This window comes from Grus americana, chromosome 6 (genome assembly GCF_028858705.1).
Source record: "Grus americana isolate bGruAme1 chromosome 6, bGruAme1.mat, whole genome shotgun sequence".
NCBI lineage: Eukaryota > Metazoa > Chordata > Aves > Gruiformes > Gruidae > Grus > Grus americana.
This window is the reverse complement of record NC_072857.1, coordinates 17,592,052-17,619,685: the sequence shown is the minus strand read 5'-3', so window position 1 is coordinate 17,619,685 and position 27,634 is coordinate 17,592,052. Positions and strand designations below refer to the sequence as shown.

Sequence of the window (27,634 nt, the reverse complement as noted above, 5' to 3'; positions counted from 1 at the left end):
TCGCCTGGCATTAGAGGGAGGGGGAGAAAGCTTGGCTGGAAAAATCCAACAGCACCAACCTTCCAGGCGTAGGGGCTGAGTCACTGGGGTGAGGGGCAGGAGGGGTGCCAGCAGTGGGGACGGGGACGTGGAGGGGCACAGAGGTGTTGGGGACAGTTTCCATCCATCCGAACCTGACCTTGGTGATCCAGGCCAGATCTGCAGAGGGTTTATACAAACCCAAGAACACACAGATGCCTAAACTGTGCTGTATGTCTGGACTGAATATTATAAGGAGCAGGTCCCACCCCCACCCCCCCGCCCAACTATGGAGAGGAAAAAATGGGGTGGAAAAGATGAGAGCCTCAGGAGAGGAGGAGCAGTATTTGCAGTGTGTGGAAAATGGATGTTTGATGGTGTCTACCAAAAAATCCATCCCCCTGACCCTGGGGTGAGGTCCTCAAGGCTGGGCTGAGGTTACTCTCATCCCCCTGCAGCTGCTGGGCTTCCCAGGGAGGAGAGGTGTCCCAGTGATGGTCCCCAGCCTGCGGTCACCTGTCCCCACTGGAGCCTGGCCGTCTGTGCCGAGGTGGGGACAGCGCAGGCGGGTGGCCTGACCTCCGGCAGGAACGAGGTGTCCCGAAGCCAGCGCCGGGAGGGGATGGCTGATGGGGACGGTGAGGCATGGACGGGTTTGTTTACATTCCCTGCTGCTATAAATTGCCTGCGTGTCCTGGCGCAGCGATGAGGAGCATCTCACACCTCCTCTGTACCCGGCAGGGGAGTGCTCCCGTTCCTGCTTCCCACTGGTGACGGAGGGGAAGAGATGGGATGGGGCAGTGCTGGCATCCCCACCGCCTTCCTGCAGAGACGAGCTGGTTCTGCCATTCCTCAGTCCCCATCATCTCCCAGCGAGGCATCTGAGGTCATCCCTTCTTGTCCCAGCCCTGGGCATCCGATGGTGGAGGGGACACTAATAGGGCATTTGTGGCATTGCAGAAGGCCACATGTGGCTGGGAGCCACCATTGATTTCCCATGTGGATTTAAGTGGTGCCTGGAGCCAGGCAATTTGGGTGATGGGAAAGCAGCTCCAAGTGGGGTCTGAGCTCCTTTGGACCCCAAGCAACCTCAGGCTCATCCGTTGGAGCCTGACTAATATTTTCTCTTGTTTTCTCTCTCTCTCCCTATTGTATCTTGTGACATTTGTCCTGTCTGCCCCTTCCTCTCCCTATGGGGGACCGTGTCTGTCCCCTGTGACCTCCCACCCCCCCTTGCACCCCCTGTCCTGGTATGCTGGCAGAGTACAACGCCAAGCTCAGGAACCTCAACAAGAGCACCAAAGCCCCCCGTCCTCCTCTGAACCAGCAACGGTCCTTCTCCGGTTTGTTCATTCCACCTCCCTCCTTCCTTGTCCTCCATCCTTACCCATCCATTCTTCTTCCATCCCTCTCCTCCCTCCTTCCTTCTCATTCTTCCTTCCTTTTTCCTTCTGCTCTCTCTTCCCTCTTTCTCCCTCATTCCTCCTTCCTCCCCTGTCCCTGCATGCTGGGTGATCTGTGTGTTGCATGGATGTGGGATGGAGGGAGGCTTGTGAGACCCTCCCCACGCAGGCTCGATGCCTTTTCTCAGCAGAGCGATGCTCAGGGCTCCCCTTGACCTCCTCTGTTGATGGGGGAGGCCCTGGCCCTGGGTACGACTGCCCTGCCCACGCTTGGTTTTGCATCTCATCCAAGCCTGGCACTGCTCTCTGGTGGGGCTTCGTTGCTGGGCTGGATCTGGACCCTCGCTTCAGCCCCTCTGAGCTTTGCCCTGGCTGTGGCTCACCCCGCGGGGAGGCAACGGCTGGGGTGCAGCTCCGCAGACCCCTGGTTCAGCCAGCTCCTGGCCCAGCAGGGTCTCGCCTGCCTCAGTCCTGGGGTTTCTCCTGTGGGTCCATCTGCAGCTGTGGGGGTGGTTGAGGGAGGGACCCCGGCTGTGCTCGTTTTGGGGTGAAACATGGACAGCCGTATCAATGAAGGGCCCTGGGAGGAGGGCAGCAGTAGAGTTGTCTGTGCCCGGTGGGACAGGGCAAGTTGGGCTCTGGTGGAGATTGGTACAGGGCAACGTCTGCTGCTGTTCCTGGTGCAGCCAGGTAGCAAGTTTGCATCTCTCTTTTCCCTGGGCTTCGTGTATCCCTGTGTGGCTTTAACTGCTGGGTGCCACATCCCAAGGGCCGTGGGATGCTGCTTTGCTCTCTCCTCTCCACTGGCAGTAGATCCAGCATCTCATGCCCAAAAAGCAATTGCCTCCTGATTTGGCCCAGAAACACAGCTCCCCAGCCGCAAAACCACCTGGATTTAAATCCCTCTTGTTTCCTCCTCCCCTGGCTGTTGTCCTCCTGCCCTTCCCCAGCCCTGGAGCTGTGTGTAGTCCAAAGGCAGGACTTTGCTGGGAGAGGGTTGCTGCCAGGTTAGGAAGTTAAATGAGCAGCAGAAGGGGTGGCAGTGTCATAGGTGGTGAGGGTGGGGAGTGGGGTGCAGCCTGCTGTTCCCCCTTTGTGATGGGAAAACCCCCTCCCGCAGCTGGGCGTGCATCCCTGGGGGGGGCATGGCGGTACCATGGCTAAGGGAGGCTGTATGTCTGCCGAGGGGGCACAGCGAGCAGGGAAAGGAGAGTTTGTTTTTCAAGCGTAGTTTCCAGCCCATAAATCACCCAGGGGGTTGGGGGAGCCGTGCTCAGAGCCTGGGTTTCCTCCAGGCTTTGCTCCGGGCGGCCCATGAAGTTTCCCACTCTCTGCTCCTGAACAATGAGTCCCTTTTTCCCCCCTCTCCTCCCTCCCCTCCCCACGGCCCCGGCCGCTTTCCCCATCTGGGGAGCGGAGCAGCCAAAGCCTGGTGAGCTCCTGGGTGTCCTGAAGGGCCCGATCCAGCACCCTGCAGCTGGGTGACACACAGCCCCCGGGGATGGAGCTGGGGGTCCCACACTGTAGATGTGTGGTGTGCACTGAGAGCCAGGCTCCGGTGAGCTGCTGTTTGTCCTTCCCAAAGGAAAAATGCAAAGCGAGGCAGGCATGTGTGACGCGAGGAGCCTGGTCCCTGCCTCTCCGCTGCACTTGGTCACTGCAGCTCACTTTGGGATGGGCCAAGGGATGCTCCTGGTGATGCCCTTGCAGCGTGCAGGACACCCCACAGTGCACAAAGTGGAGGCGTGAAAATGAAATATAAAGGTTTGCTTTATTCCCCCCCCCGCTTTTGTTTCTCCCTGTGCTCATAACTCAGGGCTTTGTTCCCTTAAAGCAAGGAGCAGGGAAAAAGATATAGGGTGGCCCTATATGATGATGCTACCCATGGCCACTGCGCCTGCAGGGCAGCTTCCCAGAGACCCTCTCTGTCCCCCTGTTCTCCCCATGGGCTTTTTTTAATGGCCGTCCCCCGCACCGGCAAGCACCTGCAGAAGGGATCGGGGAGTTGTGTTTCAAAGCCGCTCTTAGTGGAATTTTCCAGGCTGCCTCCGCGGCTGGAGCCGGCCCCGTTGGCTCGCGTCCCCTGCCTTGCAGCCCGGCCGCCTCTCCCCCCCGAACCGCGATTTTATTGTTGTTGCCATTCACTGGGCTGATTATTTAGAAATGCACCCAGGCCGCCTCCCTCCCTCCCTCCCGCACTCCCAGCCCTTTCCCTGGGGCCGGGAGAGCTCTGGTGCGGGTGTCAGAGCAGTGAAGAGGGGAGGTCAGCGGGTGTGAGGCGTGGGTCCCGCACGGAGCCCCGGGGAGCGAGGGGAAGCAGCTGATGGCTGGTTTTCCTCCGCCAGCCCGTGGGAAAGGAGTTGGTGTTTGAAAAGTGCATTTCCTGGAGCGTGATGCTGGCCTCTTTTTTTTTTTTTTCCTTTTTCTCTTTTTTTTTCTTTTTTTTTTTTTTTTTCTCTCCAATGTGTTGGGCCAAGAGGAGTGTGAGCACTCCCTGACTCTGCGGGAGGGGTGGAAGGGATGGTGCTGTCACCTCTGCTAGGGGGCTGAGACCGGGGGTCACCCTGCTGCCATGTGGGTCCAAGGGAGGAGCAGGAGTCCGGTGGGGCTCTGAGCTGCGCCCGTGATGCTCTGTGTGGTTTCCCTGCACCGAACCTGGCACCATTGTCCCTGAGCCCTAATTAATCTCTTCATCAGGCGAGATAGGGCGGAGACTGTCTTTGGCCATGCTGGGTGCTTGGAGAGTTGGGGTCGCACCCCTCATCCCATGCCCTCCTCTGGCTTTGTCCCCATTCCTGGGCTTTATCCCAGCCCACGGGGATCGCCAGTGGGATGTACCAGAACCCGACAGCCCAGAGAAGCGGTGACTTGCTTGGTTCCTTCTTCTCCCCGGGGTCTCAGAGCCCCTTGGCACTGCCCCAGCCTGTGGGCACCGGTGGCTCGTAGTGCTGGGATCTGGGAAGGAGGTTTGGGGGGAGATGGAGAGGAGATGCCCATCTCCCCTTTTAGAAAGGCTTTGTGCTGGGGGCAGGAGATCAGCAGTGGTTTGTTGGGGTTCCCTGCACCATCCCTCTGTTGAGGTTCTTCCTCCTGACCCAGTGCTCCCTCTGCCTGGGGGACTCACAAAACCAGGCTTTTTCCGTTGCTGTGGTTGAAGCTGCATCAGGCTGTGGGAGAAGGGATGCAGCTGAATGCGGCTGCTCCAGTGCTGGGGGATTTGGCTCCTTCCCACCATGATGCTGTTGGGAGGTCCCGGTCCTCCCCAGCTCTGCAGGGCTGGGCTGGCTGGGCTGCTCACAGGATGCTCATGCCACTTGCACCCACTGCCGGGGGATGCTGTCCCCAAGGGCAAGACTCGAGGTGCTTGGGAGAGCAAATGCAGCGATCCAGCCACTAGCCACAACCCTGCCTTGCTTTTTTGCTCGGCCCAGGGCCAAATGCTGCAGGGTATATCTGCTCCAGCTCAAAACTGACCATGCTGGTCCGGTGGTTAGATGCAAATGAGTGCTGAAGCTGCCATCTCTGCTGGGCAGAACCATCTCCATGGGCAGAGCCCGCTCCATGGCACATGGCCCCATGGAGACCTCTCAGATTAGCACCGGAGCATCTCCAGCTGGTCTCCATCTTAGCTGGTACCTCCTCACCCGTTTCCCACCCTGTGCTTGCCCTGCAGGGGTGCAATCCCGGGACAAGCCCCCAGAGGAGAGCGCTGTCCCTGCCCGCAAGCGGACCCCCAGTGACAGCCACTATGAGAAGAGCTCGCCGGAGCCCAGCTCGCCCCGCAGCCCCACCATCCTCTCGCCCGAGGTGGTCAGCACCATCGCGGCCAACCCTGGAGGGAGGCCCAAAGAGGTGTGCTGGGGTGAGGGGGAGTTGCTGGAGTGGGGGGGGTGGCTGGTGGGATGCAGCCATCTCTGGGGAGGGAGAAGGCTTGGAGGGGAGTATGGGACTTTCAGCAACTGTGGCGTCCTGCAGGGTTGGGGGTTAATGATGCTTGTGGTGGTGGTGGTGTCCTGGAGGGTCGTGCCCATCACAGGAATGGGACTGACCCTTTGTCCTGCTCTCCCCAGCCTCACCTCCACAGCTACAAGGAAGCCTTTGAAGAGATGGAGGGTGCCTCCCCCAGCAGCCCACCCTCCAGCGGCGGTGAGATTTCTCCCCCCACCCCAGCCTTCCCTGTCTCGCCACAAACCCCTTACTCGAACCCCTGTAAGTGCTGCGGCTCCGGGAGGTGGAGGGGCTTGGTGGGTGGCTCTTGGCAAGCCAGAAATACGCCAAGGGTCAGACAGCTCCGGGCTCCAGACACCCACCGCCACATTAATCATTCCTTTCCATCCTCCTCTCTCCTCTCCATCCTTCTCTGCATCCCACTACTCCATGCTGCCACCAGCACCCCATGCTTGGCACCCTCCTGTTGGCTTTTTCCCACCCTCCACTTACTGGGGCATTTCTTGGATGGGATCCCAAGGTGGGATAAGGAGAGAGGCAGGGTCCACAAGACAGCAGTCTTTCACCCTGTCCTAGTGCTGCACTTCCCCATCTTTCCTGCGGGCATGGCAAGAGGGGCTGTGGTGGCAGGCGAGCCAGGGGGAGGCAGGAGGGACAAGACCCGGAGGAGGCTCAGAGCAGACCCTTGCATGCTGTGCCACTTCTCGTTTGCTGTTTCCAGGGCAGGAGGGGAAAAAGGCTGGGAGATGCCAGCCCTTTGCACGCAGCTTGTCTCTGCTCCTCTGGCAGGCATGCCTCCTTTCTGACTAACCCTGACTGTGCAGTCGTGGTGGGTTTGTGTGGACCGGGTTTGTGTGACCGGCTCAAGTGACAAACCCCGATGAGCAGCCTAATGTTGGCACCGCACGACTTGGGCTGGACCAGTGCAACAGAGCAGCCAGTCAACTGGGAAACCCATCAAAAAGATGGCAGCCCCCCTACCCCCCCCCCCAAAAAAAAAAAACCCAAACACTTTTGTAGGCTGGGTGCTGAGGGATGCTCTAGGGCTGGGGATGCTCAGGCTGGGCGCTCAGCTCAGCCCGTGGGGCTCAAGGCTATTTCCTCCTGTGCTGTTGCTGTTCCTCTCCTGCAACTCCCTGGCATTTGAGCCGTGTCTTGTGGGATGCAGTGACTGGAGTGTGGGAGCATCCCCGGGGCGTTTGGTAGCTCGGAAATGGCTCCGTTGTTCCGGGGAGCCGGAGAGCTTGGCCCAGGGCAGCAGCTCCTTGGCAGTGGAACAGTGGCTCCTTTGGGGGCATGAGTCACTTGCAGAGGTGACGGAACAGCCTGGCTGGGGACGTGGCCCCGAGGTAGGGCTTCTTAGCTAGCGCCAGCTGGGGAGGGGGCTGGGAGCTTGCAGGCTTCACCAGAGTGCCCCCCAGGGAGAGATTCCCCTCCATGGGGAGACGCAGTCCCCAGGGAATTCCCGGCCCTGGAAAGACCCTGCTGCTCGTCAGCCAATGGAGGCGTGAGCTGACACTGCGGCTTGTGGCCGACCACATTTGGGGAAATCGGACACCCGCTGGGGAAGGTGCTGCCCTCTTGGTTTCTCAGGGACTCGGCTGCTCCAGCCTCAGGCTGCCAGGGGGACCTGACCTCGGGGCGAGGGTCTGGCTTTCCTCTAGAGCACCCACCACCTCCTGGCCTCGCCGCGGGCCCTGTGCCCATGCCACCAGTTGGGGATGTTCAAATGCTGATGGAAGGATGTGCCCTCTGGTCCCTCTTGCTGGAGATGCGACCTGGAGGTCTCCCCCAGGGAGATGCAGCATCAAAAAGATGGGTCAAACCTGGGGGCAGGAGGGGAGAGGAGGCGCAGTCGACTCGGGAAGGTCCGCCCTGCCCCGTGAAACCCTGCTGCCCCACACTGCTGGTGCATCCATACTATAGCCATACATACATACGCAGCTCCTCCTGGTATGTACGTATGGGCACAGGGGTACAGACCTCATGTGAACTTGCCCACCCCTCAGAGAACATGCTCTGTGTGAACATCCTCACCCATCTGTTGAGCTGGTCTGGAGGGCAGGGGGTTTTTTGGCAGTCCTGCTGCCCCTTTCATGGGGGTGATGAGCTGCTCCAGGACAGCCCAGTCCCAGCGCAGCCAGATGTAGGGATCGGCAGAGGGGGATTAAGGTTTGGGAGCACTGGACTGGGGGGCGGCTGCTCACACAGGGGCAATAAAAGAGGCTTCATGCCTATGGTGGAACCATTCCCTGTGGGGATGCTGCTGGGAGATGGGGTCTCTGCCTGCCCTGGTGGGAGTTGCCCCCTTTCTCCATCTTGGCAGCCCTGCAATGTGGCAGACTGCTTGTTCCTGGGCACCTCCTGCCCTGTGTGCATCCCCAAATGGAGAGGGGGATTGGTGCCCTTACCCGGGGTGCTGCTTCACACAAGGGCTCTTCCTGGCAGCCCCCTGTTGCAGCTGGTGGGTGGGATGGGTCATGGGGCTCCGAAGCCCTGGGCAGCAACAGCTCCAGCCTTTCCGAAGCTTCACCTCCCACCCCTCCACTAACAATCTTGTGTCTCCCGTGCCGACAGTGCGTTCTCCCCCCGGCCTGGCCAAGACCCCGCTCTCAGCGCTGGGGCTGAAACCCCACAACCCGGCTGAGATCCTGCTGCACCCGGTGGGAGGTGAGTACAGGCACGGGGTCTGCAGGTGCTTTCTTTTGGGGGGGTGGGGGGTGGGCATGCATGAGGATACCCCTGGAAGTGTCCCCTGGCTGGAGAAGGCACTTGGGCCTCCCTTTTGGGGCCTGGTAGCCCTGGGGTCCTTGTCACCTCCTGTGGGGACTCTGGGACTCTGTGAGGGTGGGGGATGGTGATGCTGCTGTGGGGGTGCTTAGCCCAGCAGGGTCTCTGGTGGTGGAGGCTGGAATATCCTGGGGTCCTGCCTCCTCCCCAGCCCCATACTCCTCCCTCCCCCCACTCCATCCCTTCTCCTCCCCAGCACAGCCAGAGAGGGTTTGCCCTCTGGGAGCTGAGCATGTCAGCCAGAACAGTATCCAGAGTCCTCTCCATTCTGGAGAGCGGTCCCTGGGTGCAAAGACCCCACTGTCCTGGGGGCATGTCCCAGAGCAGCCTGCCAAACCAGACCTTGCTGCTCCCCAGCACCCGGGGCCCCTTCCCTGGGCCATTTCAGGGCTGAGTGTGACCTCCCCAAAATGCAGCTGAGCCTGAGGAGCATGGCTTGGCTGAGCCCACCCAGCAAGACCCTTCTCGCTTTGCCCCCAAGGGTGAGCTGATGCTTTTTTGGTGCTTGCTGGGTTTCCCGGAGCAGCCCTTCGTGGTGACTCCCCACTGTTCCCTTTTCCCCACCTGAAACCAGCCTCTTGTGGTTTGGACATCATCTCTGGGATACCCAGGTGGACTCTGCGGGTGTCCGAGGCCAGGGGACGGGTTTGGGGCACACTGTTGGAGAGGTGTGAGGCTCTCCTCCCCACCATGCCTGAGTAAGGGAAAGCTGCTTAACTTGGATTTCTCTTTCTTTCTGTCTCGCACCTCCCTTCTTCCTCCTCTCCCTGCTCCCATCGCTCCTCTGCCCCTCTGTCTCTCAGAGCTAGAAGGAGAGGCAGGTGGTGGCTCTGAAGAAGGTAAGAAAGGCTTTTCTTTCTCTGTCTCTCTCTCTGCTCATCCCTGTTGTCGGGACAGTTGCTCAGAGCAGGCTCCAGCTGTCTGTGCCAGCAGCCTTCCCTTGCACTGGCCTTCAGGGATGTAGGAGCCTGAGTCTTGCCGGTACCGCTTTCTTTCAAGGAAGGGAACGTCGTGCCTTGTTTTGTAGTTGACTCCCCAAATGTCCAAATTGGAGCTGGAGGTCTGTCATGTTAGGTGGAAATCGTCCATGAGGGCTGAAAGCCCTTTGTTGGTGTGTGACATCCTCGCCGGCGGTGCGCTGGGGATGCTGGAACATCACTGCCAGCTTCGGGCAAGCCTGGTGGGGGGCTGGGAGCTGCAACCCCGGTTTTGGGCTCTTGCCCTCCCCTTCTGGCTTTGCTGCTGCTGTTCGGAGCGAAAATAAACCAAAGTGCAGCACAAAAGGTCACCAGGCGCAGAGGCCACCAGCATGCTGCCAGCTCAGCCGGCAGCCGGTGCGCATCTTCTGCTGGCTGGGATGCTCCCCAAATTCCCCCCACCTCTCCCATCCCTGGGCTGCGCCTCTTTTGGGATGCTGAGGACTGGGCTGAGCTGAGATGGAAGTTGGGGGTGGCTCTGCTGATGGTGGGGCACTGCGGGCTCCGGGGCGGCACGTCTCCTGGGGGAATGGAGGCTTTGGGAGCAGCTGTGATTCCCTGGAGTGCTGCCTGCTATCTAACGGTTGTTGGGTGATTTTTCTTTCTTCTTTAATGAAACTTTGGGCCCTTGGGGCCGGGATGGGGAACTGTGTGTTCAAGATGGGTTATGGGGAAAGGATGTCTCTTCTTGGTGAGTTTGTGATGCTTCCCACGGCCCTGGGAGCCGTCAGCATTTCTCCTCTGGAGTTCCTCAAAATGCGCATAACCCAAACCTGAACTTTGTGTAATATTGGAGAAAGTGTTTGCTTGAAGAAAATGTTCTGTTTCCAAAGCTGATTTTTCAACAATGGCTTCTTGGGTACATTAAAGGATGTCCGGTGAGCCCGTGCTGGCTGGCCTGAGTGGACATCACTAGCCTCTTGCCCTGCTTTTGTTCTTCTTCCTCTTGGATAGATAACACGATGGTTTTTGGAGGGTTGAACCTGCAGTCCTGAGCAGGGACGGGTGTTTTGGCTTAAAGAAGCTTTGGCTAAATGCCCCTGCACCCAGCCACACGCTCCATGAAGATCCCTGCCCCTCTGGGCTCTGCTCTGCTGCGCCTGGGGTGTGGGGGTGCTCTGGCTGCTTCCAAGCAGGCTTTAAAACAGCCCGGTGCAGTCACAGCGCTGGGTATTTCTGGCAGAAGCGCAGCCCTGCCTGGATTTGGGATTCCCGAACAACTGCCCACCCCCCGTGACTCACAGCCTCTCTATTCTCCCACCGTTCTCCCGTCTCCGGACCCTCTTCCAAGAAAACACGAAGAGACCAGATCCGATTTTTTCCACCTAAAAAAACCCTGCCTGAAACGTCTCTTTTTTCTTTTTCTTTTTTTTTTTCTTTCTTTTTTTCCTGTATTGAACCAAATGACTTGAGCACGTGCCCACGTCACACACCTTGCTGTGGCACATGTATGCTGTCCCCCCTCCTGGAGCCCCCAGCTCCTGCCTTGCTTCAGCCCCCACCTTTGCAAGAGGGGCTGGAATTTTTGCAGCCGTTTGGTCTTAACCTCTTGCAGGCTGACTCATATGTACTGTCTGCCTAATTTTAGTCCGGGGCGGGGAGCTAGGGGAGAAAAGTGAGTAGCTGTGAAATTAATTTAATTACCTAAGCAGCGATGAGTTTCTCGCAGCTGCCCTGGGCGTCCCCCTGGGCAGTGCCTCATCCCTGTCGCTCAGAGCCGCGCGTCCTGCCTCGGATGCTGGTACCCAGCCCATGGTCCTCGGTCTGGTTTTGGCTCAGACCTTTCCTGGGGTAGCTGAGTATGGCTGGGCAGGGAGATCAGCCCGAGGGATGGAAGACTCCTCCTCTGTCTGCAGGCAGACGAGGCATGGAGATGCTTGAGGGGGAGCTGTGACAGTCTTTTTCCTTGCAACCCTCTGGTGCGGCACCAAACACAGAGCTGCGCGTTGGCATTGCTGGCTGCAAGTGGGCTGGCTTGCCGGCAGGCTTAGCCATAGCCCGGCTGTTATGACTAATAATAATAATAATGTTTGTCATGCTAATTACTACTGTGGAGCTGCCTCAGGCACGGCCAGCCTGGAGCTGGGGACCTGCAAGGATGCCTGGCCCATAGCATTTGACGCCACTGGGTCTCGTTTAGGGTGTTGTACCCCAGCTGGTGGCACGTGCCAGCTGAGGTATGACACAGCTGCGGGAGCACGGGGGAACGGGGCTGAAGCTGCAGCCTCTTTATCTGGCACAGCTTTTGCAGGGTCTGCGGGGGCTGTCGTAGGGATGGGGACCAGCCTGGATGGAGCAGGAGGCAGGGGAGAAAGGGAGGAGGGAGGGCTGGGTCTGGCGGCTGCCTTGGCTGGTGACGGCCAGCCCAGCCCGCTGCTCCTGGCACGGGACGGCTCGGCGGCTCCAAAGGAAAATTGCTTTTCTTGGTCATGCTCGTGGGCTCCGGTTTCAAGCCGGGCTGGGAGTGAGAGTGTTGGATACCGCAGTGGAAATAGCTGGAACTGCTCTCCAGTCTACTGTTGGAGATGGCTGGCAGAGGTGGGCTGCGTGGGGCAGAGACCACTGGGCATCATCATCAGTCCTGCGTGAGTCAGTGCATGCTGGGCAGAGTCACCGGCTCTATTTTTAGGGCCTGGAGATGAGCAGGGAGCACGACGTGTGCTATGTGGCATCCCTGGTGGGGAGGGACGCTGACTCAGAGCAGGGCGGAGGGACCGTGGCATGGGAAGGGACAGTGGTCCCATGTGCTCTGGTCCCCTTGGGGAAAGGGGTGGGCACAGCCCCCCTCCTGTGCTGTGGCCAGGGTCCTCAGCATCCGTTGGAGCAACCTAAAGGCCCAGATGAGCCAGATGGGGTTTTGCACAACCGCTGGGGGAAGAGGGACATGGGAAATGTACAGCTGGAGGAGCTCAGCTCAAGTACCTTCACTGGCTGAAACAGGGATGCCGGGAAGGTCATGGCCCCCTTCCCATGGGAGCTGTGGGCTCATCCGTTTCCCCTTCTCTTCTGCTGCAGAGCCCAGGAGCTACGTTGAGTCTGTGGCCCGCACGGCCACGACGGGCAGAGGAGGGAGCCTGCCCACCGCGCAGCCCGGGGGCCCGGAGGTGCCCACCAGGAACAGTGCCTTCGCCAACTCCTTCACTGCCCCCAGCCCCATCTCCACCAGCAGCCCCATTCACAGCGTGGACGGGTAAGGGAGTGGGTGCGGGGTCCCAGGGGGGCTGGTGGGGCTGGGGCTTGGGGCAGGAGGAAGGATGGGGTCTGTGCTAACCCCTGGCCCTGGGTTGGGCTGAGCATTGGTGCCCTGTGGTGCGATGGAGCCATCACCCCTGTCCTCTGCACCCTGCCCATGGGGTGTCCTGCACCAGCTCACCTGGCGAGGCTGGCAGGGAGGAACCAACCAGGCCTTTTGCTGTGAGAGGAGCTGGAGAAAGGCTCTGTCTCCCAGAAAGTCATATTTTTAGAGGGAATTGGGATGCATAGGGGAGCTAAAGCTGCTTCTAGTTGCTTTCGTGCAGCTGGCAGGACCCATCCCACCATTGCCTCTGAGCAACCGAGCAGCTCGCGGATGCCTCAGTTTCCCCGTGCACCACTCACGGGAGCGTGTCAGCAGCAGGAATGAGGGGTGGAGCTGAATCCTCCTTCTTTTCATCTCTCCTCAGGGCCTCCCTCCGCAGCTACCCGTCGGAGGGCAGCCCCCATGGCACGGTTACCCCTCCCCACACCTCGGCTGAGCCTGTTTACCGGTCACCTGTTGGCTCACAGATGCCCTCTGCTCACAGCAGCTACCAAAACTCGTCTCCATCTTCCTTTACAATGGTCCAAGGCGGGGTCCCGGGCTCGGCATACACCAGTCCCGACTATCCCGATGGCCGAGCCGGCCTCCAGACGGACCCCCAAGCTCGGCCACAGCCGCAGGTCAATGTGGTGGGGGTCCATGTCCTGCCAGGGAGCCCCCGCACGCTGCACCGGACAGTGGCTACCAACACGCCGCCCAGCCCTGGCTTTGGGCGAAGAGCCGTCAACCCTGGCATGAGCGGTGCTCCCGGCAGCCCCGGGCTGGGCAGGCACGCCATGGCAGCCCACGGCAACCTGGTGGCTCCACCGGGAAGCCCCAGCCTGGCCAGGCATCAAGCCGCAGCGGCTGTCCCCCCTGGCAGCCCTCTGTACGGCTACCCCAGCCCGGAGGAGAGGCACCCGACGCTGTCTCGGCAGAGCAGCTCCTCCGGCTACCAGCCTCCCTCCACGCCGTCCTTCCCCGTCTCGCCGGCGTACTACCCCGGCACAAGCACGCCACACTCCTCCTCCCCGGACTCGGCTGCCTACCGCCAGGGCAGCCCCACGCCGCAGCCTGCGCTGCCTGAGAAGCGTCGGATGTCGGCCGGGGACCGCTCCAACAGCCTGCCCAACTACGCCACCATCAACGGCAAGGCGTCCTCGCCCCTCTCCAGTGGCATGTCCAGCCCCAGCGGTGGGAGCGCCGTCGCCTTCTCCCATACCCTGCCTGACTTCTCCAAGTTCTCCATGCCAGGTAAGGGATGCCCTTGGAGGTCCCTGCATCCCGCCGCCCTCCTCCTCGCCAGCCAGTGGGGAAGGGGTTGCAGCTGTGTCCTGATTTACCCCTCCTGCCCGTCCACAAACCAGCAGCACCGACGGGGCTTGGGCCATTTCCTGTGCTTTCCGGCAAATCCAAACAGGAAAAGCACTGACCCGGCATCGCTAGCGTAAGCAGCGCCTAGAGTTGTGTACGAGGAGATCAAAGCGCCCGGAGGCGACTTTTCTCTGCCGTGGGGATGCGCTGACCTCCCGGCCCCGTTCCCAGCGGGTTTTACCCTGCCGAGACCCCGCTGCGGCACTGCCTCCTTGTTTCAAATGGTGTGCTGTGCCCTGGATGCCCCCCGTGCCTGGAACGCCTTTGCTGGCTCCTGTTATGGGACACCTCCGTGACGCCAAGATCGGGCAGATAGGACCAGGGGAATAAAGCCGTGGGGCAGTGGTGGCTCCAGCTGCCAGGCCGGTTTTGCTGCCGAGTGGGCAGCCCTTTGTGGGCACGCTGGCGCCCGCCCTGGTGCTGTGACTCGCATTTCCCAGCCGGGAAGTGCAAGCAATTAAAAATCGCAACAATTAGCAAGCAAGCTGAGAAGGAGAGCAAGCCCCCCACCCCCTCCAAAGGCGACCAGATTGCAGAGGGCTGATAACATGTCTCCAGCAGAGATGCTATCTGGCCCGCTGGGTTGTTTACTTTGTTTTTGGAAAGCAGGTGGTTGGAAACGTTGCCCGAATAAAGCGGTGGCTTCACGGCCAGAGGACCAGCTCCCACTGGGGCCGTGCTGCTGATGGGCACCGAGCGAGGCAGGGCTGGGGCTGGGGGCTGTGTTTCCAAGGGTAGGTTGACCTGTCCAGATCCTCTGCACGGAGCAAAAATAAGGGAAGAAGTTTATTTTTATGATGGACAAGCCAAATCTTGAACATTGCAGTGAAGGTCCTCTGAAGTCAGGGGATCTCTCCACCACCCTCTGGACATATCTCTTTCCTCTGACAGCTTTCATTTCATCTGGCCAGCTCACTTTTAAATGATGAAATCCCATTTTGTCTCTGGCTGTGTGGCAAAGAGGCTCATCTGATGCACAGCCCTTTGAGGGCCTTTGTGCTTGGGTTTAGCTTTGGATGCCCAGCAGCCCCATAAGCTCCAGGAGATGATCAGCCTGCCTGGGTATGGAAGATTGGGTTGAGGTTAAAGCAATGTGCTGGGACTGAAAGGAGGTGGAGGTGTTAATGCTTTAGCTGGATTTGCTAAAAACTCACGTGGAGTTTTAGATACAGCATCTTTTAACTTTTTTCTTGTCTTCTCTTCCTTTCCTTGCAGACATCAGCCCTGAGACTCGTGCCAAAGTCAAGTTTGTGCAGGACACTTCCAAGTACTGGTACAAACCAGAGATCTCCAGGGAGCAGGGTGGGTAGATGGCGCAGGGTGAAGGATACGGCCAAGTGAGCCATGCTTGGGAGTTGGGGTGTATCTGGGATCGCAGGGATTAGCGAGGATTTCCCTTAGGGGCTGGGTTAGGAGTGAAGGTGGATTGTAGATGCTCAGATCATGGCAAAGGGGAGTTGGAGGCCAGCTCAGCTGCAGGTTTGCACAATGTGACCTCCCCAGACCTTCACCTTTGTGGAGGAGCACTGGTCCCTGCAGCGTGCAGTGGATATATATAGTTTGCGTTGAGAGAGCTCAGGGGGTCTTGGAGACATGGCTAAAATAAGAGGGGAGAACAAGCTGGGGGCAAGGTGCCTTTCAGGGCTAAGGTCCCAGCATTTGGCCCTTGGTCTCTGCCTGCTCTCCAGAGCTTGGTTGCTCAGAGCTGGGCTGGGTGGGAATGGATGCTCTGAGATACCCAGGCAAGGGCAGCGGAGTGGGGGAGATGAGCCCTCGTCTGGCCACAGACCCACTCAAGACCCCCATCCAGATGTGCAGGGGGGATAGTAACATTGTGGTGCCCAGCTGCAAGGCCGTGGAGCCGGGGTGCCCCATCCCGACACACAATTGCTGGTTTTGAAGGGCACGTCAGCTCTTGCTGTGCCGTCTCTGAGGTCTGCTGTTCTCTCCTGCAGCCATCGCACTGCTGAAGGACAGGGAGCCGGGGGCTTTCATCATCCGAGACAGCCACTCCTTCCGGGGAGCCTACGGCCTCGCCATGAAAGTAGCTTCTCCGCCTCCCACGGTCGTGCAGCAGAACAAGAAAGGTATTGTGTGCCCTTCTGCATCCCACGCCAAGATGCTTTCTATCGTTCAGCTGGGGCGAGCGGGCAGCCGGGTCTGCTGAGCCAGTCGTGCCCTTGGGTATGTGCTGATGTGGCAGGATCCCTCCCTCCCAGCCCTCTTCTCCCAAGGCACAGGGAAGCGCCAGACATCCTCATCCCTGGGATGCGAAGGGCTCAGGCACACCTGTATCTTGGGCTTTTGCATGGTGAAATGGGCATAACCTCCCCAGCCCACCAACACCATTGGGATCTGGGCTTGGGTCAACCCTGTGCAAAGTGCTGGAGTCATGGAGGGTGTGTGGAGTGGGAGGGACCCCTCCTTCGAGCCAGAGCACTGGTTTCCCCAGTGGGACTGTAGAGTGGGAGGAGGAAGAGGGTGGCTCTGGTGTGAGAACATCCCATCTCTTCCCAGGAGACATCACTAACGAGCTGGTGAGGCACTTCCTCATTGAGACCAGCCCACGGGGTGTGAAACTAAAAGGATGCCCCAACGAGCCCAATTTTGGTGAGTGCCCCCAGCGTGCTTCCCACATGGGTTGGGTTGGGAGAACCTTTCCTTTGCTGGACTATCAAGGCAGAGCAGTCAGGTGTCTGGGAGAGCCTGCACCTCTGTTACTGCCTCCTGTCCCTGCGTAACTGAGTCCTGTGGGCATTCGGAGCCTCTGGGGTCATGCACATTCATGAGTGCACACAAATGTGCCTGTATGCACAGGTCTGCACCTTCCTGCACACACGCATAGTACAAATGATGCTGCTGGGCAGGGTGGAGGGCAGGGGCTCCCCTTGTTCCAGTTATCCCATGGCTAATGTGCTCTGAGGCACCACTGCTCGAGGACCTCTGCCCCATTTGTTGTTCCTAAGGTGGCCCTGGCATCTCTGCCCCCTCCCTGAGCCCTCCGTGGGCATGGTGGTTCCAGTGAGAGGAATTGCCACATGTGGCATTTAGGACCACAGTAAAGAAACCCACCAAAAAGCCTGTTCCCATCCACCTGGAGCCACAACAACCTAGCACCAGGGAACCCATGTCCCCAGCCCTGCAATGACAATCTCCCTTCTCTTTCCAGGCTGCCTCTCGGCTCTGGTGTACCAGCACTCCATCATGCCCTTGGCCCTACCCTGCAAGCTGGTCATTCCTGACCGAGGTAAAAGCCAGGGCCAGATGGGAGTCCATCCGCCCCCACAGCCTGTGGGGACAGGGTAGGTTTCCAAGCAGGGAGCAGCAGTAACCATCCTATGTCTTCTAGATCCCATGGAAGAAAAGAAAGACAATGCATCGGCCACCAGCTCGGCCACGGACCTCCTCAAACAGGGTGCGGGTGAGTAGAGAGGGGCTGCCATGGGGTGAACGTCGCCCGGAGCAGTGGTTGACTCCATACTTGCTGTCTTCCTTTCCAGCCTGCAATGTCCTATTCATCAATTCAGTGGAGATGGAGTCGCTGACAGGCCCCCAGGCCATTGCGAAGGCTGTTGCTGAGACGCTGGTGGCCGACCCCACGCCCACTGCTACCATCGTCCACTTCAAAGTCTCCGCACAAGGCATCACCTTAACCGACAACCAGAGGAAGTAAGAGCCCCCCATGGCCACGTCCCCAGCTCCCCAAAGCCAACGGGGACATGGTCCAGGGAGCGTGTTGATGAAGGATGTCCCTGGGGTGGCATGAGCCTGGTCATGGGCAAGGCTAGGTTTTGCCCTTGTTTCCTGGAACATCCTCGGGGATGTTCCCCATGCCAATGGGGCTGGGCTGTGATGGGGCAGAGGTGGGGGCTTGCTGGCCTTGACGCTCTCTGCCTTGTGTTTCAGATTGTTCTTCCGACGACACTACCCTCTCAACACAGTCACCTTCTGTGACCTGGACCCCCAGGAACGAAAGTGAGTGCCCTAAAGTGGGGGGAGCACATGTCCCCTGCCCCCTTCCCTCCCCCAGGCTCTGGGGTTTCTCGGAGCAGGGTCTCTACTTGCTCCGTCCCCCTTGCTTTTGTGGAGGGCAGGGATGGAAGGTCCAGTTGCATACTGTGTGGCAGCACCAGCTTCTCCTGGTGACTTCTTGGTATCTCCAAGCATCTTCCTTGTGGGGGAGAGGTGCACCAGGTTTTTTTCCAAAGTGCCAAGCCTGTGCAAAGCTAGACTGGTCCTCCAGCATCAGTGTGGTGGCTCTGTTACAGCCCTATCTCTCTGTGGGTTGCAGGAGGCACCATCCCTCACATCTCCTTTTCTCCTTGCAGGTGGACTAAAACCGACGGCAGTGGCCCAGCCAAGTAAGTACTTTATTCCTCGCAGCCTTTGTCGGGGTGGTTTCTGCTTGTGTTTGAGCATTGGCTGGGAGATGCCCCATGCAGGGAAGCCTCTTGGCCATGTGTGAGATGGGCTCAGCTCCTCGCTGCAGGAACGTTTCACCCAAGTATGAGACCATGGTCCTGGGGACTCAGGAAGCATTTTTCAGCCCCAAATTCCTGGTCAGTGCAGGCACGACCCTTGCTGAACTGGCCTTACTGGGAACTCTCCCACTGGAGTCAGCAGGAGCTGACTCATGGAGCAGAGCTGGGGGTTATGCTGATGGCATGTGAGCCACCGGCCGGATCTTCCCTTTCCTCCCATCCTCCCTGCCCTGACCCGCGGGAGCACAGAGCCGCCGGCTGAGCCCATTTCCAGGGCCCAATTCCCACTAATTTTAGCCATTGTGTTAGCAAAGGGGTTTTTATTAGGATGTCCAGCTGCTGGGATATTTCCCCTCTCCAATTAGAAATGCCACAGCCTGGGCCTGTCTCACATTCTGTTCCCCCGTATTTATAACTTGAGTTTGCACGTTCTAATTAAAAAAAAAAAAAAAGGGGGGGGGGGGGACGGGATGGGATGGGACATTTTATTTATCAGGGTAGAGACAGACAGAAATAACCACATGGTCTCGCCCAGCTCCCTGTGTCCCCACATGGCCTTCCCAGTTTTACAGGATCTCTCAACCTCAACGGCCAGCCCATCACACCTCTGTGGTTTCAGGGGTCATCACCCAAACCAAGGCAGTGCTGTGAGCATCTGGAAGGTCCCTTCTTGGGGACAGTCTAGAGAAAGGTGGCAGGGGTGGTCAGAGCAAGAAGGGGGCTTTGGCTAAGAGATGATGGAAACGCAGTGCTGGGCTTGAATGAAACTGCTGCAAAGGGAAGCGTAGGCTGGTCTTCACGCCAGGCTGGTTGCTATGTCTCCCTGTGCATCGTACGAGGTGAATGTTAAAGAGGGGCAGGTGGACAAACCATGCTGGAAGAGGGTGGTGGTGTACCTTGCTGAACCTCTCTCCTTCTCCCCACTCAGGCTCTTCGGCTTTGTGGCCAGGAAACAAGGGAGCACCACAGACAACGTCTGCCACCTCTTTGCTGAGCTGGACCCGGACCAGCCGGCTGCAGCCATCGTCAACTTTGTCTCCAGAGTCATGCTCGGCTCCGGCCAGAAAAGATGAACCGGCGCTTGCGGGTGATTCTTGAATTTTGTAGAAGGACTTGGAGCTGATCCGAGAAGGAGTGTGAGGAAGTGCATTGTGGGAGAGGGAAGTGAATTGGGGGGGGAAAGGGTTGGAATTTTGGAGGAAAACAGCAAACAACAAAAAAAGCCCAGCGAAACCCCTAAAAACTCAACATAAGCCAAACACACACACAGAGGAACCAAAACCTACGTAAGAGAGCCACAAAGTCACGCCAGACAGGATGCATGTCCCATCGCAGGGAAGGTGACCAAAGCGAAGGCGGCAGCAAGAGGTGTGTTCCCAGCTTTTGGCATCACAGTCTCGAGCAGTGACATCCACTCACAACTGAACGCGGGACCATGACTGATGTTTTCCATCTGGAAAAAAGGAGACAACCGGCAAAACCCATGGAAGAAGCTCCAACCCAGCAGCTCCGTCAGCGAATGTCTGCTGTGTGTTTGAAATGACCCATAGGAGATAATGAAGTGGGCCAGGTCTGCAGGACACCAGAGGAGACGCCCTTGGAAACCTTCCCTTGCCTGGCTGCAGCGGAGGGTCCTTGCCACCCCCTGCGCTTCTCCCAAAACCTGCCAGCCACCTGGCAACTTGCTGGGGGCATGGGGGGGGCTTGGTCCTGAGCCCTCCCATCCCCAGGGAGCTCGGCCGTGGGCTGACCTCCATTGCTGACCCAGAGCCCAGCGCCGGTCGCAGGTGAGCCGCTGTGAGTCCACTTGGAGAGGGGGGCTCATGGCATTTCCCCACCTCCCCGGGGGTGCTTGTGCCCCCCCGCAGCCCGCAGGGAGGTGTGGGGGGCTCCTGCCATCCCATGCCTGGGGAAGGCAGATGCTCCCCAAGAACCTCCCGGGAGGATGCAGAAAGTCACCTCCTCTCCTATCTTCCCCTTTTCCCTCCCATCACTAGTCCTCCTTGGCAGTTTTCTCCTGCGGCCTGTCACACGTTCTCTTAACACAAAAAAAAACCCTGAGAAAGGAAAGAAAAACATTGTAATAATAATAATAATAATTATAATAATAGCGGATGCTGGCACAGGTGGGTTCCCTGTGCGAAGCAGCAGACCCGTGGCTACCCCATCTTGCTCTTTGGAGACGCGCAAGCGGTTTTTAAATTGCATGAACGTTCAAGTTGCACGAAAGGCGAATGACTACAAGTAACTCAGGCGCTTTTTTCTCCTTTTAATTTGGAGGCCACGTTAAAAAAAAAGAAAAAGAAGGAAGAAAATTAAAAAAAAAAAAAAAAGGAAAGGACCTGCAATTGCTGGGCAACTTTGGCTCAGTGGGGAGGTAACAGGTCCTCTGAGAGCCACCCTGCTCGGCATGCACGTACCCCCAAAACTGGTTGTCTGGAGGCTCGTGCCCCCCCCCCCCCGCCCCGAAAGCACCGTAGTTTTGCAGTGGCTTCGGTGCTGTTGGCTTTTCCCTTTGCTTCAGGAGGTGAGGAGGGCCAGCCGGAGGGGAAGAGGGGTGAAGGGCCCCCGTGCTGCTGTGGGGGGGATCATGGTTGGGGGGCAGCAGGCAGAGGTCCCAGCCCCGCGATGCTGGGGAGGGGGCAGAGGATGCTTTGGTCACACGTGCAGGTTTGGGGTGGGAAGAACGGTCATCACTGAGCCCTCTGCTGCAAATATCCCCCCGCCCCAAGCTTTTTGGGAGAAGTTTTCAGTGCAAAGTGGCCCAGGTAGTCTATTGGGGGCAACAATTAGAAATGTAGCACTGCAGCCCCCCTGGAGAGCTTGTCTCCCTCAGACCGCCCTTGCCTTGATAGCTATAATATATATACGAGCTATACTGATGAAATACTGTAAGCTAACAAAATTTTAAGGAGGAAGAAAAGGTTAAATTTACACTCTGAAAATATTTATTTTTGCCATATTGCTTTCCGCGCATCATATCTCCCCCATTATATTTGCCCCCCCGCCCTCCCCACCTTCCCCTGCCCCGGGGAAACACCTGCACGTTAAAAGAAAATCCAGAGCAAGGAAAAATACGGATGGGGGAAGAGGCATGGGGGTTCCCCGTGTTGGGGGCGTGTGTGTGTGTGTCCCCCGCCCCGGGGCAGCATGCGTGTGACCGGTGTGCATGTGCGTGTGTGTGTGTGCGTGGGGGAGTGATCGGCGTGGGCGCCCGGAGGGGGCTGGCACGGCCGGAGGCTGTACAAATGTACTGAAGCGAGCGTGAAAGGATGCGTAGCGGGGAGTTGGTTGTGAGACGGCGGTGGGATGGGAGGTTCGGGGCGGGGGGAGCTTTCCCCCTCTCCAGCTCCCCAGCCGCATGGATGCGGAGACCATTTCATTTTTGATGTTTCCAAAAAGCGATTCCCTCCTTCTGCGAAATTCAAGTGAGATGAGAGATGATCTCACCCGCAATCTCCTCACCCTGCCGTTCACCGATTAGAGAAAACACTGTGTTTATAGATACATAAAGATATATTTTTGAAAGCCTCTATTTTTCAGACTTGGTTTTCTCACTGCTAAGAAAAGAGATGATAATAATGTAATTTTATTTTAATCTGCTGCCTCAGAAACCGGTGCTTGAAAACTCCCGTTCCTCTATTTCTCCCCATACAAACGAAGCAGATCTAAGCACCCCAGAGGTGTCGCGTAGAAGCTGACCCCAGCAGATACCTGCCGATAGCATCACGCCTGCTTCGGGCCCTGAGCCGCTCACAGCTTCCCCACTAACCCACTAGCTGAAGATTTAGACCGTATCCAAATCTCGAACACTAACAAAATTGTCCGATGATTATATTATTTTTTTTAACACAGAGCTAATCACCTTCCAATGATGTAGCTGGGTGTTTGTCAGCTCCCTTTAAAGGCACTTTTTTTTTTTTTTTCCTTTTATCTCCTTTTGGAAGTTACATTTTTAGGTGTAACTACCCTTTCTGTCCCTGGGAGAGACCGTCAGCCCCCGTTGAGGATCACCCAGCTCGTGGGGCTGGTGGGGACCTAGTGTTGATATTTTTTCCTTACAAAAGGGACAGAAAAGACTCTTCGGGGTTTTTTTCTTTGGTTTTTGAATGCAGTCATGGTATTTGAGATTTGAGCTTGCGCGAGTTAAGCCCAGCATATGTTTTCTTGTAATCACACTGCCATTGTCAGCAGCTGGATGGTATCTCTCTCTCTCTCACACACACACACAAACACATCCCTCCTTCCTGCACAAAGAACTGCATATATTCTTGCCAAAGATATCCTTAAAAACGCACTTTTCCCCACATATATATATATTTTTTTTTTTTGGTGTGTGTAAATTTATTGTACGTTCCCTTTTTGTGTCAGTTTGTTCTTTGGAGAAGCCCCTTCCTACCCGTCCTCCCTTTGCTGTTGATGTTGCTGTCTGTTGGGAAAAGCTCCCCAGGGTGGTTCGTTTGCTGTCTGTCCCAAATGGTAGCGCCTGCAATGTGCAAAATGTGGGGTTCCCGTTCAACGGGGCTGCCTGCAGCTCTCCGGAGCTATTTTGGGGCATGATCCATGTCATCATCTGCTGATGGGATGCACCATTCTCATGGGCCTTGCCAGCCCCCCGTTGCCAGTGGAGATGGGGGGGTTCACGGGTTTAAGCAGATAAATTGAGCAAAGTTTGGAGTTGGTCTGAATGCAACATTTGCTGGCTGCCCCTGGTCAAACCACACATGGAAAACAAACCAGGTAGGGAGAAAAACCCAACCCAGCCTCCGGGCATTGATTTTTTCCAGCGAGTTCAACCGCCTGAACCAAAGCGCAAAGTAAATCCCCACCCAGCAGGTCGGGCGGGTAAAGAAACCAGTTGCCCCAAAAACCCCAGACAGCAGCATCAACAAAAGGCAACCCTTCCCGTTGGAGCAGGCAGGAGGATCAGACAGCAAAGGAGCCCGCAGGGGCTTGTTTCATTTCGTTCGTTTGTTTTGCAAATTGCGAGGTTGGTTTGGGGTTACTAATTTTTTTTTTTCTTTTCCTTAAAAAGGAGAAAAAAAAAAAAAAAGGAAGCAACCCGACATTTCTGTTGGTGGATCCTGTGCCTCCGTGTTATGCGTGGGGTTTTTTTTTTTTTGTTGTTCTTGTTGTCGTCTTTGTTACTTTGGGAATGTTACAGATTTATTTGCTAATCAGTGTTAATGAACAGTTTCAAACTTTTAGACTCGCCCATTTCTGTGTATTTATATAGATGGAAAAAAAAATACGTTATATTTTGTATCTTTGTTCCCATAATGTCGCGTGTGTAAGGATGACTTCGGTCGCACCATGTCCGTGTGTGAATGTGACTCTGCTGTTGTCTTCCCGTTGTACAGATGTCGGATTCTTTGCAGTTCCTTGTATGGCTTTATAAAGTGGTAAAAACAAAAAAAATCAGTTATATAAAATATACTGTTGCTTGGAATGCCAGCTTGGTGTCTGGATCGCTGGAAATGTATCTTGAAATTTAAGGGAGCGCAGGAATAAATGCTCTGTTCTTTTTGCACAGGGGAAAAAAAAACCAACCCTAAAACCCGGTGGGTGCTGTGTTTTCTCCGGGCTGTCGTTCCCCCTGTTCCTCGACGGCAGATTGGGGCCCCCGGACAGACGCCGGGCGGTGGGCGTGGGAAGAAGGAGGGGTCGTGCTGCTGCTTGTCAGCCTCCAGCCGCAGCTTATGTTCACCAGATGCTCGCTAACCAGACAGCCCCAAAACTTCCTACATGGCTCCAGCTCCAGCTTGGGCTTTTGTTTACCAGGAGGGATCTCTGGCTTGCCCCGCAGGCACTGGGTGCTCTTCAAATTCTGCTACTTTCTCCCAGGTTGCCTTTAGGTGCCATCTGTCCAGCCTCGGGCATTCCCTTTGAGTCCCTCTCCCGCAGCGGAGCGGGAAGGGGTGATGCTGGTACGGGGTCTTTTGCCTTTGCGAAGATCTGCTCCCATTATAGCTCGCTCCCTGCCCCTTTTGGAGCCATCCTGCTCCCCCGTGCCTGGCTAAACTCCCCTCAAAGTCTCCGGCCTGGCTTTTCCAGCTCTCACAGAACAATTCCCAGCATCTGTCACAGCCCTCAGCCCTCGGCTCTGGCTCCGCTCCTTCCCCTGCTCGCCGAGTTGGTGGCCAAGACCCGGCCCCCGGGATGGATTGAGTTTAATTATACAAGAAATAACAGCCAGAGCAGCGGCAGTTTCTCTGGCGCCAGCGCTGCTGCGGCTCAGAGGCTCAGAGCTTCTCCCGGGAGCCGGCAGCACTAAAAATACCTCCCGCCTTTCTCTAAAATAGCTGCAGGGCAAGGGGCGGATTGAGGGGGCTGCTTGTGCTGGGACCCCGTGCTGTGGGGCTTGTGCTGGGAGGCGAAGGCAAGAAGGGTAAAAAAAGAAAGGGGAGGGGATGGTTTCTGCCCCCCCCCCCCGAAACAGCTGTGGGGTGGTGGGTGGGCACCCGAGCGACGTGCCCTGTGAGCCAGGCTGCACCACGGGACCTCGGGGAGGTACCTGGCATCTGCCAGCCTTGGCCCCGGCTGTCCCGTCTACCCACCAGCAAGACGGGACCTGCAGCCTCCTCTCCCCATCCGACACAGCGGGGATGGTATTTCCTTGCCAGCTGCTCTTGGGTTTTTTTTCTGTCCCGGTTCCTGCTGGAATAGCCCCCCCCCCCCCTCCCCCCAGGAGCCGGCACCAGCCGCCTGCCCGTTCCCGGTGCTCCTGCCCGGCCGGGGTGGCTGCTGGTGGGTGCCCCCGGGCAGGAAGGAGAGGCGGCGAGTGCCTGGCGGGGTGGCACGGACAGACTGTTCCTTGCGAGCCTTAAACTATACGGACAGAGTATTCCTTGCGAGCCTTAAACGGCTGTGCATTTCCCGCCCCCCCCATCCCCCCCCCCCCGCCCCGCTCCTTTTCTGCAGCTAATTCCCCATTTCCTTTCCAAAATTCCTCCGGAGCTTCTGGTTTGTGTTTTTCCTCGACATGTTCTTATCTGCCACCCGCTTCCCCTCGGTGGCTCTCACAGCACGGGCTTTCCAGGGTCTCCCTCTTTGCAGCTTGTGGGTGTCTCCAGGCCAGGCTGGTGGCTCTGGGTGTGATCGTGAGGAAGGGCAAGACCCACCAGCTCCACACCAGGAAACCTTGCCCCCATCGCATCTCCCTGTCCCTATCGAGTTCCCACCTTCAGGTTCCCAAATCAGCATTTTTTTTCCTAATTTCAGCCCCTGCTCTGGAGGTTCTGGGCCACCCAAGGAGTGTTTCTTGTGGGGCTGTGAAAGGCAGAGAAGTTTCTCGCTCCTCTCTGCCTCTTATTCCAGGAGAAAGAGGTGGACACACTGTCGGACAGAAGAGCAGCCAGGAAACCCTGGGTTGGGGTCGGGGCACCAAGCCTTCACCAAGGGCAAGTATTCCTAGCCGACCCACTTGCAAATGGGGTCAGACTCCCAGCAACCTTTATTTAACAGATTTTAAAGCCCAGACCCCGGGACCCACAGGGTTATTGGGTTGTGGGGTGCTGTTGGCAGATAAAAGTTAGATGGAAAGCCATGCCTCAAGTCCGGGGGGAGCCCCAGCAAGGAGGGGTGCTCCTGGGGAGAAACCCTGGAGGTGGGTCTGTTCTCCCACAAACATTATTTTCCGTTGACTAAGCTAGAAACAACCATCAGATCTGGAGCAAAACTGGAGTCATGGTGGTGGGGATGGGGCAGTTTCCTTTCACTTTTACTCTTTCCCAGGCTTCTCAGTGGTGCCGAGGCCCCCTCAGAAGTGTCCCCAAGGGACAGAAAGTGTGACACATCCTGGCTTTTCCTGAGCTTCCTGTATGGGCAAAGGCCAGGAGCCAGCCGCCAGCTTCCCCAGGGTGGGAAGGGTGGAGCAGACCTGATGCAGGCAAAAGCCACCCTGGGGCTGGGATGAGCTCTGCTCATATCTGCACACTATTTGGCAAACAGCGTCCCTGTCCCCTGTCCTGCTGCAACCACCGATGTCAAACCACCCCAGCCATGTCCTTCCTGCCATTCCGAACTTGCCTTCGCCCCATCGTCACTGAAGGGAGGGACTCGTCCACCTGGAGCTGGGCCTGACCGATGCCACATCACTGCCTGCCGAGTGCCTGTGTTCCATTTCCCCGACCAGTTCAGGCTCTGCAGCATTGTGATGGACTGGGACCTGACATGAGAAACAGCCTCTGGGTGTTGAAATCACTCAAGCGTGCTAGAAGGTTTGATCAATGTTCCTCTCCAGGGAGGTGGGTGTGCTGGGTAGAGTGCTGCCTGCCATGCACACATGCCACTCTTGTGCAACACACCACACATAGATGAATGTGGGCGCACACACGAGCTTGCTCGGGGGGCTGCACGCGTGGGAGCGGCAGTTTCTGCTTGGAGAGGGGCATGCATCAACGTGCAGCCTGTGGTGCAGGAGTTACCACTCTCCATGGCCGCGGTGGACAGGAAAAGGCAACAGAAGGGGATTTGGGTTAAATATTGAATAAAGAGGGACAGTGTGACACTCTGGAATGGTTTACCTGGAGAGGGAGTGGAGTCAAAACCCTGGAGGTGTTTGAGGACAGGGAGGAGAGGGGCTGGGCTAGTCCCTCTTCAGAGCAGAGCAATCTGTAGGAGGTCTGGTCTGTTGGAGAAGGGCGATGGGTAGGACTGGGCTGTTCTGCCTTGTGAGGTTCTGGCTCCATCTACAGGGATGTGCCTCCAAGTGATGGAGGCCTTGGACTGACGCATGACCAAAGCAGGCTGGGCAGGAGGTGATGTCTCCTTACTTGCAGCTGGCTTCTCCTGCAGCTCCTCTCCTGCAGCGCACCTCCGAGTTGTGCTTCCACTGCTCTGAGATGGACAGACAAGCGTGGATGCAGTGGGGGTTGCACATCCCTGAGATAAAGGGCCTGGGAGCCTGCCGGGTGGCTGCAGGACTGGGGTGCAGTAGGAGCACCTTGAGTTGGGTGCAGAGTGCTCCCAGCACTGCTGGTCCCAGACTTGCTTGCTCTGCACAGCCTCTGCCAGGCCCTGCCTGCCTTTCACATGAGCACAGCCCAAAGATGCCCCTCTGCAGGCCTTCGGTGCCGGCGACCCTTTCCACCCCCATGGCAGCACCGTGCAGCCTTGGCTCCCACGAGACCATATAGTCCAAGCTAAATCAGGCAGCAGCCTAATTCAAAAGCTCAAGTGAGTAAAAGCAGCATTAGCCAGGTCTCTTCTCTCTGTTTAGTTGATGCTCACCATGTCACCATCCTTCCTTGCGTGCCGTTATGCCAGCAATTTTAGGCAGGTATGAAGTAGTGACAAGTAAGAGTCCAGACCGTTCCAGCATGCAGAACAGGTCTATGTAGAGCCAGGCTAAAAAAGCAATGTAAT

The 27,634-nt window shown here is 57.4% G+C and overlaps 1 protein-coding gene across 17 annotated transcripts in view; it reads left to right on the top strand.

Annotated features, from left to right (window-relative positions):
* The window catches only part of TNS1 (tensin 1), a 65,580-nt gene extending 41,863 nt beyond the window's left edge, over window positions 1-23,717 (top strand). For 6 of the 17 annotated variants that reach the window (XM_054829343.1, XM_054829341.1, XM_054829350.1 and 3 more), the window contains 16 exons: window positions 1,281-1,361; window positions 5,095-5,273; window positions 5,492-5,630; window positions 7,947-8,039; window positions 8,963-8,998; window positions 12,152-12,326; window positions 12,799-13,667; window positions 15,003-15,089; window positions 15,743-15,874; window positions 16,305-16,397; window positions 16,957-17,034; window positions 17,137-17,208; window positions 17,288-17,456; window positions 17,694-17,762; window positions 18,116-18,148; window positions 19,197-23,717. In XM_054829343.1, the coding sequence (XP_054685318.1) occupies window positions 1,281-1,361; window positions 5,095-5,273; window positions 5,492-5,630; window positions 7,947-8,039; window positions 8,963-8,998; window positions 12,152-12,326; window positions 12,799-13,667; window positions 15,003-15,089; window positions 15,743-15,874; window positions 16,305-16,397; window positions 16,957-17,034; window positions 17,137-17,208; window positions 17,288-17,456; window positions 17,694-17,762; window positions 18,116-18,148; window positions 19,197-19,341 (2,450 nt within the window). In that variant the 3' untranslated portion in view covers window positions 19,342-23,717. The remainder of the gene's footprint in view (window positions 1-1,280; window positions 1,362-5,094; window positions 5,274-5,491; window positions 5,631-7,946; window positions 8,040-8,962; window positions 8,999-12,151; window positions 12,327-12,798; window positions 13,668-15,002; window positions 15,090-15,742; window positions 15,875-16,304; window positions 16,398-16,956; window positions 17,035-17,136; window positions 17,209-17,287; window positions 17,457-17,693; window positions 17,763-18,115; window positions 18,149-19,196) is intronic. The other 11 variants (XM_054829344.1, XM_054829354.1, XM_054829346.1 and 8 more) reach the window with 8 other exon arrangements.
* The last annotated feature ends 3,917 nt before the right edge of the window (window positions 23,718-27,634 follow it).